General features: G+C 41.9%; 1 protein-coding gene across 9 annotated transcripts in view; it reads left to right on the top strand.

Annotated features, from left to right (window-relative positions):
• Unc-115a (actin binding LIM protein Uncoordinated 115a) overlaps positions 1-12,480 on the top strand; it is a 150,086-nt gene that overhangs the window by 44,350 nt on the left and 93,256 nt on the right. For 6 of the 9 annotated variants that reach the window (XR_002008809.2, XM_019042977.2, XM_072299833.1 and 3 more), the window contains exon 2: positions 6,593-7,267. The exons of 2 other annotated variants lie outside the window; for them this stretch is intronic. Coding sequence is in view for 6 of the 7 variants with exons in the window: in XM_019042977.2 (XP_018898522.1) it covers positions 6,991-7,267 (277 nt within the window). In the remaining variant the exon portion in view is untranslated. The remainder of the gene's footprint in view (positions 1-6,592; positions 7,268-12,480) is intronic. One more of the 9 variants, XM_072299832.1, reaches the window with a different exon arrangement.

The following is a 12,480-nucleotide window of genomic DNA, read 5'->3' as shown; positions in this document are numbered from 1 at the left end:
GGTTCGTCGAGGGTATTTTAAGATTTGTAAATCTCCCCCCCCCCCCCCCCCCCCCCAACCACCTCTCATCCTCTTCAGGGTTGTAATCGGCGGAGTGTATCCAGCCAGGATTACTGAGCTTTGATTGAATAAAAAAAACAGCAGCAATACAACGATGAAGACATCTTGGGGGTGAACAGGGTGTAAAACGTGCTGGTAAACCTGGAAAATTCAGGGAAATTTGCCAAAGGTCAGGGAATATTTCCATTTTTAAAGGAGACCGCACTGTAGAGATGCACTTATTTTCAGCGAAATGACATACCGAGCGGAATCTCTGGGACCATACCATGCAGTGCAGCGGCGCACGGTGGATCGAAACCTGCAAAAAGTCGGACATGGGCGATTCTCACAAATAGTCATTTCATTGATGTAAATGTCTTCCCAAAGAGTTATATTTTATGATACAGGTATTGGTTTTCAATTTTTTAACCCCAGTTTAACGCACACAGCCTCCTAAAGTGGCTCAGGCGGCACTCGAAAAATGTTGCCTCACTCGGGACAAACCGTTCGCCTGTTGGTATTTCCCTCCGATAGATTTATGACAATTTCTGACTAAAGTAGCTTGTCCTCCTCTTTAAGTAGAATATATTTCACTAATAACAAGTTAAAATATCGCTATTTTTATAAGCGGTATTCTTGTTTAAAAGTACCCTCCTCAATACCGTAAAAATAATAATATAGCTAGACTTTTAACTAGCTATTTCAGCGTATTTCAGGGAAACCTTTGTATAGCAGTGTTAACTGATCCCTGAAGATTCATTATCAAGAAAAATTGGCTGCTCCAAAGTGCCCTTTTGGGAATAAAGCTTAAATGATTTTGAAAAAGTGAAGTTCATAAAATGGTGGCTCGAGAGAATTCAAATTTCACAGGTCTGTGGCGAATAAACACCGGGCATTTGATAGGTGATCTGTATGTAATTTTTAGTGCTGAGTCCGAAAATGACCTTGGTTTTTCTCCAACACCCACCGATTTTCCGGAAAATTGAGATTTTCCACTTAAAATGGACTTTTCGGGAAATGTGATTTTCCGGAAAACTGGTGCATGGTAAAGAGAAACCAAGGTCATTTTCGAATCCAGGAGACAAAAATACATGAGAAACATGCCTTGCGTGGTTAAAAAAATGTCCACGTTGTTTCAGATAACGGGGTTTTCCTCTCAAATGTCCTAATCGACGCATATGGTACTGATCCGTTTGTTTTGCGTCTGAAAAGACGGGAAAATTATATCAAGTTGGTGTCTAATGGAGCATTTTTCATCCACTACTTGATGCTAAAGTCAAAAATGGCCTAAATTCTTTTCTATCTTCTAACTATTTCCCAAAAACTCGCGTTTTTTGACATCGGATTTTTTTTTTTTTTTTTTTTATGTTTAATTTCTTCGGAAAATAAGAAGTTAATAGAGAAAATTGAGGTAATTTGAGCTTCAGCAGCAATCATTAAGCCGAAGAAGCTCCATTAGATACCTAAGTATAAATAAAGGCAGTGTACAATGGTGACTCGCGGGGCCCTTAATTAGGAAGGCTCGGATAATACATGATTTGTGTTGATTGATGTGTATTTGATTTGTATTTTTCTCTCATCTTTTTCCCCCTTGTCATTTTCTTTTGTTAGAAAGCTAAAAAAGGTGCCCCAGGAATGAAGGGGAAAGGAGATCCTCTGTTCTCCTCTCAAAATTTTCGGATTTCTATTAATTCATTTTTTGAGGGAGAGGAGGGGGAATGGTAAAAGAGATGAGTAATATACGTTTTATATACGATATTTAAACATTTTACCAGAGAGAAAAGTCCATTGAACACTTAAAACTTCGATTGAAATGAGTGTAGAAAGTTTAAACTTATCTGTTGTTAAACAATATCTCTTTATTTATCTGAAATTGTGCCAAAATACATATCTAAACCCAATAATCAGGAAAATAGTCATCAAAAATGAAATCTGCGACGAAAAATACATAAGGATCATGTATCCTGATTTATTTTATGAGCGCAAACACTACGTAAATGAGCAAACCAAGTCGCGTGATGTGCCATGTCCGGCCTGCCCTATGACTCGATCCACCGTGCGGCGTGGTGTGCTTTGCGATGTATCGATTGATCGGTCGTTTAAACCTATGGGAGAGGATCGATAAACAGGGTGTTCGCAACGAACACCTTAATAATCGATTCTTTACCATAGCTCCAAATGGCAAAATATTGATAATTGATCATTCGCGCTTCGCCACTGAAGCTCAGCGGTTTTGCCCGATTCGATGAGGTATCATACCCTGATTCGCATCGGTTCAACGAAAAAGAGCCTCTCAATCGAATTTCCGAATACTAGGCATTTAAGTTTTGGATATTTCTCGGAGCCCGGTGACACAGAAAATCCCTCTGTTAACCCTCCCCTTTTCCCCCCATCCTCAATGCCTCGCCACTGATGCAGTGCTCAAAATGACTGCATCAAGATTGAATCATTCTCTCCGTCTCGGAAAAATAAATTCCCCATTAATTTTCGTCGAGACACTTGTCTTCTCGTCGTCCTGATCGGATTTACAAGTCAATTCGGTTATCCATCATACTTTCGTATTCATCATCCCTCTTACTATTCTATGCATTATTCATGTCTTTAGGGTTACTGATACAATTTAAAACACATAATTTTTCCTTAACCGACACTTTCTCAGTAGCTTTGACCTTAAAAAAAGCCTCGTAATAACTCACCCGTTACTCCCTCCTTAAGCGGCTCAACTTTTAAACTCCCTCAGTCTCAAATAAGTCATGATTCAGTACATGAAAACTGGTCGTTAGGACTGCTATCTTGCAAGCGGACTAAAATTCAGTGGCTTAAACTTACCGTGATTCGGAAACGCTCGTGGACAGGTTTTCGAGCATAACGAATGTTGTGTCGCGCTGTTGCCCTTATTGTCGCAGCTTTCGTTGATTTTTTGGCTTTTCTTTGAGTGCGGTTTCGCCTTCAACTTTCATGTGAGAGTAAATTTAAAACTAAAATATCATGACTAAAAATAAATCCCGTAACCTTTGGTTGACGGATTTCCCGATGCGATGCCTTCATAATTTATTCTTCACGGAAAAAAGAGGTAGGGGTTGTTGGATGATATGGTCATTTCCAAATAATTGTGGGAGGACCCTAGTAAATTAGGTTACTAATTCAAATTTTGCAGTATTGCCACAATTAATTTGAAATGCCCATATCATCCAACAAGTTGGGTTAGTACTACAATTTTAGGAGAGAGCCCTATACATTTTCCCCCTGTGTTGGGCCTTGAACGATAGTCAACAATTTATTCACTCATACGAACTTCTTAAAGACGGAAACCTTTGGCAACCCAAATATAGAATCATTTTGAAGCACGTGAGAAAAACATCGTCCAAAATTCAGAGGGTCAAAAAAAAAAAACTTACATTCCCTTTGTCTCAACGAAGAGGACAAGTTCTAAAAAATTAGGAGATTCCACTCGATCGTTAATTGATAGGAAAGTTGTTTTCTTTTTGATTAGCTTGCGTGCTGAAACTGTCAAATGGTTCCAACTCCATACATTCCATCAACAGAGCTTGAACTTCTAACTAAAGTCTAACCTCAATCATTCTCATAGTAGGTATTTATCTTCGAACGATTCGCGAACGTCGAATAGTGCCGAATGAGGTTTGAATTTTTATTCCTCAGCTGGGTGGAAAACACAGAATTTTACGATTTTTTTTTAAACATTCTGTAATGCACTTACTGTTGGTACGCCACAATGCCTAGATAGTAAAATCCCAGTTTAGAAATTTTGGAGAAAAACCATCACGAGTCAAATTTCGAAGTTTCTCGTCGAATTCTCGGATTATGTCATACGGATTGCATCCGCAGCCCCTGGAAAATCGTTGTTCAATGAAAATATCATTCCTCACAATATTTTGCATTTCTGGCTGAAAGCGAGCTTTGTTTTCTCTCTCCGATGTATTATTTCCGAGCACGTAACGAGGAAAAAACGGCCGGCAACATCGGCGGTGTACAATTAAAACGGTGCTGGAAGAAGTAAAACAAGCGCGTGCGCTCGTATGTATGCCTGATAATGAGTGTAAGCAAATTTACAGGAGTTGTCGGGTGTCCCATTTTAGGTGACCTTGAAGCGTCGCACGTCGCCGGCTTCGGCCGCCGCGTCATTCCACACCGATAATGAATTCAAAACAAGTGACACGCTCTTATTCCAGAGAGAGGGGGAGAGAGCCACCGAGAGAGAAAGAGGTCGAAAAATTCTTGAATCATTTTTTTACTCGAAATTTTACATGCAGTCTGAATTGCTGCATTCCCAGGATTGATTACGTCTTACGCTGTTATTTGCAATCCGCTTACATATCGGATCGATTTATTATCATTTGTTCATGTTTTAAATATTTAAATGTTTCCAAATCATCCATAAATTTTTCCTTCTGAAGTGTGACAAGACCTCGAGCGCTGCGTAAAGTCGGATAATTCAGGGACTTCGCAGCGACCGCGAGAAGTCAGGGAAAGTCGAGGAATTAGTGGGAAAAGTCAGGAAGTTGCGTCGGTACCTTTTAAACAACTTCTGAAAGCTTTTTTCCACAATAAAAATTGTTGGATGGAAATTCCGTGTGATATTGAGCCTATGTTAGATTTATACGTTGCAAAAAGTTCTGTGAGAGTGTTGTTTGAGGATCAACTCAAGTCAGGGAATTTTGAAGTGTTGGTGTCAAAGAAAAGCAAAACAATTCAGGGAAAATGAAGCATAGAAAGCCGAGAAATTTGGAGAGTCAGAACTTAAGGAAATCTTGTATGAGACCAATTTTTTCTCGATATGCACCAAACTCATTTCGAGATTATTTGAGTTTCGCAATGATCAGTTTCAGAAAGTCCCATTCGCAGAACGTCCCATCGTTCTACCTCTAGTGTATATTATCAAATTTTGAGGTCAAAGTGCCAGAAAGCAAGAGTAACACTCACCATAGCAAACGAGTGAATTGCCTCAATTATTTTGCATTTATTTTTGGGACTCAGACTTCAATGAATCTACTTCAAAACTCGAAAGTAAATGAGTGTCTATTTCCCGCAAATCCTTTTCTTTTTCTTTAAAAAAAAAAAAAAAAAAAAAAAGTCCAAATTAGACTTGGAGGACGTCATAAATTGTAAGAAGCTGGGGTCGAAAAATTGTTTAGATTCGCAATAGGAGCTCATTTTCTGTGATTGTATACTTCTCAAGTACTCATAGTTATCTTTCTCATTCAGCTTATAAGGTCATGGGCTAGGTCCCGTTTTCGGCCGAACAACAAGCACTTGAAAATCGTCAGAGATTACTTATCCTTCAGCAATGACAAGCAATCTTTACGAACGTCTAAGAATGTCTCCTCATTATTAAGGCCTCTATAGACGATCAAATTCCCGAACCAATTCCGATCAAAGTAGCATCAAAGTGTCGGGAGTCATCAGTCTGAAATTCATAAATTTGCTTAATTTTAAAATGAAAACTTGACAGAAACGTTTCCTGTGGCAGGAAATGATGAATGATGGCACTCCTGTCTGATCTCACTTTGATCAAAAAAGTGCGGCCCGTCAAAATTTGATGGTAGATGGTGACCACCAGTCATCAGCATGTCTACTTTGATCGGAATTGGTTCGGAATTTGATCGTCTATAAAGGCCTTTAAGTGCAAAAGTTCTCCTCATAGCTCAACAATCAACGCTTATGCCCTCTAATAGTGATCAGTGAGTGACGTGCCAACTTATATATTCAGCAAGTGACCCACTTTGAAAATTTCTCCTAAAAGTTGTCCAAATTAATTACCCTACGCATTCATTCCTTATCATAAAGCGAAGATTAGTGATACCGTTGGACTGCCAGTTCACGGTCTCGAAAATATTTTGCCAGTCACCACCAGAGGGCATCTCTATCAATACGGTCCGTTTATTTCTTGCTTGAAGGGGAGAGAATTCGTCGAAGGCTTATCACCCTAACAAGATATTTAGCCCAGATGGAATCTCGACTTTTTTCTTGATAGCGACAAGAATTTAGTTTCTGCGTCGAAGTTGTGTCTTCAATACGTTTGAAGACACCATAAGTAGAAGATAGGGTTAACTGATCGGTTAGTCCGACTAGTCGATTGTCGTTTTTGAACTGGCGAATTCAGCTGGACTGTGAAATGAATCGCGGAATAAAATTCGGAGTTGATATTTTCCCGGAGCTTATTTTCCCCGTTTATTAAACCCGAGTAGTATAATTTGACGCATTTCTATCAAGCGGAACTATGTGCATTATGACGTGAGCCCTGTTATGCACATATTCTTGGGTCTCAGGGCTCATGTCTTAATGCACACAGTTCCGTTTGATAGGAATACGTCCGATTGCTGTGCGAAATCCGCTTTTTTTGCGGTGTTAACTTTGCTCTTACAAAGCGAATTTCACTCCTTATCACGCTATATATTCGGGTTTTTGGGGAATATTTGACTTCGAAGTGAAATCCACACCGGATTTCAATTTAAAATCAAGTGCCCCGGCTCAGTTAAAGTTCTCGAAAAGTTGTTTTCGCCGCGTTATTTGACAACATCGCATTTCTTTTCAGTGGTGAACACTCGCATCCCGCGTTTTACATCCGTGTGAATACGTTCTTGCGAAAAGTTCTTGAAAAGTTGTTTTCGCCGCGTTATTTGACAACATCGCATTTCTTTTCAGTGGTGAACATTCGCATCCCGAGCTTTACATCCGTGTGAATCGATCGAGCCTTCTTCACTGTCGAACTGTTTGCGCGTTTACCCAGTGCGAACGAACCGAAGTGCCAACCGCCTCCAAGTGTGAACTGTCCGTGGATCCGCCGATCGAGGTGCGAACCGTGTTCGGTTTGATTGCGAACCGTGTTCGGTTTGATTGCGAACCGAGTGTTCTCGGAACGAGCCGAAAGTGCGCCCCCGTTGATCGGTTGAGCAGATGATCTGAGGACTCCGTCGGCTGGAAATCTGTGCAATGAAGCCCCTGAACGAGAACGTGGACTCGCGGTTGAGCGTGCACAAGTTCATCCTGAGCGAGCAGCAGAACACGAACCTGGCCAAGAAGCCGCCGGCCCCGGAGCGGGCCAGGAACGGAGCCCCCCGCCCGGGGGATGCCGCCCCCCTGGCCGCCCTCCCCCCGGCCGGCAAGCCCAAGAAAAGCGGGAAATTCGACGTGGACAACCGCGAGAACATCCACAACAGCACCCTCAAGGGATGCCTCGGCGGCGACAAGAAGAAATTCGTTAAGAAAGGTAATTTCTAGCCCTAGGATTCAATATAAGATAGTGCCTGGTCACTGTAAAAGCTCTTCGAAAGGTATTTTTGCTGCGTTATCTGACAACAACGCATTTTCTTCATGATGTTCAGGACCCGTAAAAATTTGAGGTTACCGGAATCTGTCAAGGAATAGATGTATTAATATTAGGAAGTTAGAGAATTTGTGCAGGAATTGGTGTTAAAAAACGCACTTTTTTCTGTCTTCGCTCCAAAATCGAATTGTTTTGAAGTACTCAGACGAAATTTGAAATTGTTTATTTTTTTCGAACTTAAGAGACAAACATGGGGTTTCATAGACAACTTATAGGAAATCCTAAGTTTCCATCTGGAAATTCACCGTGAAAATCAGAAAATATCAGGGATTTATCAAGGAATGACGTAGGAAAATCAAGATTTCTCGACACGGTCGTCAAAACTCGAAAAATCATTTTTCCACTCTCGTTTACATTGAAGAATGTATTAGTATGATTAGTTTTGATGGAGTGTCAACTGACGAAAACAGAATGCGACTTTTTCAACCGCTTTTAACCGTCGACTTGCGCCACGAAGTAAAAGAGCGGTGCTTCTGCATCCGAGAACTGAGAACACACTCATGCGTGTAATCGTCAACAGTATGTTAAGGACAGTTTAGTGAAATTGAAACTGGTGTCAACAAAACTACCTCCTAAATAGTGGGGTTTCTGGCGATCTGGAAAATTTGGAAAGAGACCAAGGGAAAGGAGGATACTTTTCCGGAGAACAGGGGGCAAAACTCGAAAAAAAAATTCCCATGCAATAATCAGGAACCTTCGAGAAGAGCGAAGCAACTGAAGATGGACCACAGTTGACAATGAACTACGATTTCAGGCTCATTCATAAAATCCCCTTATCTGCATTGGGAAACTTTCGGCACATATGCCTGAAATTTCAGTTCCCAATTACAAAATGCATACCTAATAATAATATTTGATCTCTGACCCCGTCTATTGATTGGTCCATTCTTACTCCGGAGGCCAAGTGGTCCATTGCCAGTCGTTCGAGGCTCGAAATCCCCTTCGAAACGTGGAATCCCGGATTAAAAAAAATCGGTGGGACGGGTAGAACCGTTGTTTTTTCAAGCCGGCTAAAAATAGCCGTCCGCAGCCGGGAAAACGGGAGGAATTCGAGTTGTGGGCGCCTCTCGCATCGTCCGCCGCACAGTGGATCGAGTCAATAAGAGAAGTCGGACTTAATCTGGAAACTTGAAAAGCTTTTTCTTTTTCGAAAATATGAAACAAGAAAGTTTAAGAGTGGTTCCATTGGTTTTGTCGTGAAATTTCCTATACTCCTTGATATTGAGTTTGTGACGAAATAAACATTAAATTTACAATTTTTGTCAAACATTTCGTGTCCGATTCCATCGAGAGATTCCAGGGTGTCTACAAGTCCGGAATTTCCGAAAAGTCCAGAGATAGTACTGATTTTTTAAGAGCGTTCCGGAAGTACTGAAAAAGTGCGGAAATTCCGCAAGATGGTCCGGAATTGTTCTCATTTTTTGTCATTTATGCCGCAATGCGAGCGAGATTTTCAGACTCTTGACATTTTTCGAATTGCGTCCAAGAAAGGTACTGAAAAAGTACTGAATTTTTCTGTCAAGGAGGCACTGAATTTCTTGGGGTTGCACTGAAAAAGTACCGTAAAAGTACTGATTTTTGGCCAGCCTGTGTTAGTAGACATCGAGAGATTCGTTCTACTGTGCGCCGTTCGGGAAGAGCCGAGTCGAGCCGGCCGGCAGCGGCCGCGAAGTGACCCAGTAAAATATGAATAGTGGCCGCAGCGCCAGTCGGCAACAGATGAACGCTTATCATAACATAACTGTAGGTCAAGGCGAGTTCTTATACCGGGCTTATTTTCTCGCTGAATTACCCCCCGCCCCCCGCCCTTCGTGTTTTCCCTCCTTGGCGTGTTCGTCCGTTCGGCATGTTGCGTGCGGATCGCCCGTGCTCCCTCGACGAACGCTTTACTGTTGTGCTGAGGAAAAACGCCGTATCAACATTCGAGAGTTACCAAATTTCCTCCGAGAAAAGGTTTCTTTTTGAGGAGGGTTATGAATACTTTCCTTGAAATTTTTAGGAACTTTGGGTGATATTGTGAGCAAAATTATATGAAATATCGGAAGAGAAATATTGACGAATTTTCCTGAGAATTCGTGATTTACCCAAGGAAATTTGACAACGCCTGAAGGTTCATACGGCGTTCCTCCTTAGCACGGAAGTGATGTGCTAAGAAAAAACACCTTATCAACATTCAAGAGTTGCCAATTTTCCTCCGATAAAATGTTTATTTTTGAGGAGAGTTATGAATGTTTTCTTTTGGAATTTTCAGATGATTTACATCAGGTCGCCAATAAAATTCTGTAAGAACATCTAAGCTAAATGCTCACAGAAATCCCTAAAAATTCATGTTTTATCAGAGGAAATTTGGCAACTTCTAAAGGTTCATCGGTTCTTACTTAGTACGATAGTTGAGAGGATCCAGCTTGAGTCTCTTCAAAGGGAGAGTCAAAACACGGCATTCATCAGATAATGAAGATGTTGCATGTGTAAGGAATTTGCGATTTGACTGTTGATTCTTCTGTAAAAGTTGGCGAGAAACACGATTGTGCCACTGGTTTTCTCTGAAATCAACTCCCAAGCTCAAAAAAGCTCTCAAGTTAGGCCAAAATGGAGGGAATATCCCACGCTATCCTGAGAGTCCACCTCTACATCAAGACAAACTCTTCAAGCAAAGATAGGGAGCAAATACATTGACAGGGCTGCCACCTTATATTTGGGGGTCTAAAACTGAAATAACGGCAACCCTGTCAATGTATTTGCTCCCTATCTTTGCATGGAGAGTTTGTCTTGATGTAGAGGTGGACTCTCAGGATAGCGTGGGGATATCCCTTCCATTTTGGCCTCAACTTGAGAGCTTTTTTGAGCTTGGGAGTTGATTTCAGAGAAAACCAGTGGCACCATCGTGAATCTCGCGAACTTTTACATAAAAATCGATTGTCAAATCGCAAATCCCTCACACATGCAACATCTCCATTATGGAAACCTTGCCTCGACTGAAAAAGTTCAGTGTTCGACCCAATTTTCTTCCTCGATGTCGTCTCGATCAACGTATGATCTAGTTCGTCGACCTCATGGCACTTACTTAGCGGAACCGATGCGAGCAAAGTTCGGGACAAGCTGGCCGATCATGACGAAGCGCTAGGCACTCCGCTGCGAGGATGCATCGATGAGCGAGAATCGGCCGATCCGCATCTTCCGTAGCGGAATCCGTATTTTTCCCACGCTACCGGGCGGATGGTGGCGTCGCTCAGTGGATCGAGTCAATAGGAGAAGTCTCACATAATTTGGAAACTGCAAACGCTCTTAACTCCGTTCATACACAACTTTGAGGTTTTAAAAACGGTTCCACTAGTTTCCTCGTGAAATTCTCCTCTGGAAGCATCCCTTGAAATTTAAGATGTGACGAAAATAAACTGCCAAAACCGAAATTAGAATCATAATCTTACTAAAAACTTAAAGCCAACAACATTTGCAATTTTAGTCAAAAATTTCATGTCCGACCTCTCTAATTAACCAGGGTGTCTCCAAGTCCGGAAAGTCCTGATATAGTACTAATTTTTTAAGGGCGGTCCGGAAGTACTGAAAAAGTGCGGAATTTCCGCAAGAAGGTCCGGATTTTTTTCAATTTTGTCGCGATTTGAGCGAGATTTTCAAAATTTTGAAATTTTTCGAATTTCGTCAAATGTAGGTACTGAATTTCTCGGGAATGTACTGAAAAAGTACTGTAAAAGCACTGACTTTTGACCAGCCCGTTAGTAGACACCCTGGTAACTCGAAGTGGACCGATCTAATAAAGAGGTCGGGCATGAAAATTGCGACCGAAATTTCAAATTTTGATGTTTATTTTGTCACAAATTCAATTTCAAGGTATGTTTCTGCTAGGAACTTTCACAAAAAAAACAACGAAACCCCTCTTAAACTTTTTTATTTCGTATTTTTGAAAGTTCAATCATTGAGGGGAAAAAAACACATTGGATCTAGAGTCCAGACTCTTAAAAACATCGACAAGAAAAAGTACTCTTATCAATCAGAATCTAGCTTAAATCAAGAACCAAACCTCTTAATTCAAGCAAAAATCCGATTGAATCAAGAGTATTTTTTCTTGTCAATGTTTTCAGGAGTCATGGGCTCTAGATCCAATGTGTTTTTTTTTCCAGTGAAGCTTTCAAATTTTCCAGTTTTTGTCCGATTTTTCCTATCGACCGGGTCCAGTGTGCGTGGTGGCGTCTCGGAGCTCGGAACAGACACCCGGCTCCGTAGCGGCGTGGTGCGGAGCTGTGTCGGGATTTGGCATGCGGGAGCGCGGCCCGGCAATTACGGTACCGCACGGAGGAAAACACGGCGGCATGCGGCACGGCGTAAGTCAAGTCGCCGACTTTTAGCTCGGCTTCGAGTTCCACCGCGCCGTGCCCTGCTTTCTCCGGATCCCGCCCGCCGAGCGTAAGCTCCATCTCTGTACGGCTCCGTGGCGAAAACTCGCAACTTGGCAACGCTGGATTTCGTCCAAAATGTAACCTTCCGCGGGAAACGGGACCGCGGGTTCGAGAACATGATGTCATGGAAAACCGGTAAATACTGGGATGTATCAGGGAACATAAAAATAAAAGCTCTGGGGCCGAATCTTGTCGGTTCTCTCCAGAGACAAGAGGCCCTCCATTAGTATCTTGGCGATGGTGGCAGCTTTTACTTTCGGGATTTCAACATTCGACCTGCCTACTTGGTTGACGGTTAACAACGTGTTGGCAGTATCGTTTTGCAAACAAACCGAAGGTTGGGAAACTTGTTTGGCTCATGACGTTAACCGAAGCTCATCAACCACCATGTAGGTAGGTCAACAGCCGAAAATGAAGAGATTACTGTTGCTCCCTGATAATTTTCCACGAGGAAATGTTGAATCTCCGAAAGTAAAAGCTTCCACCTATCGCCAAGATGCCAGTGGAGGGTCTCTTGTCTTTGGTTCTACCCAAGGAGGTGCAAAATCCATCGATGAGTCCAAACCACACCACCGGCCAATCAAAAGCGCTAAGCCGGACTTGAGTGCAGTGGAGACTCGTCCTAAGTCTATTTAATTACGGTGGAAGGACCAACAAAATTCGGCTCTTCCGAAAGTCAGG

This window comes from Bemisia tabaci, chromosome 4, assembly GCF_918797505.1.
Source record: "Bemisia tabaci chromosome 4, PGI_BMITA_v3".
Taxonomy (NCBI): Eukaryota; Metazoa; Arthropoda; class Insecta; order Hemiptera; family Aleyrodidae; genus Bemisia; species Bemisia tabaci.
The sequence above is the reverse complement of the archived record's forward strand: the minus strand, read 5'-3'. Positions and strand labels throughout refer to the sequence as shown.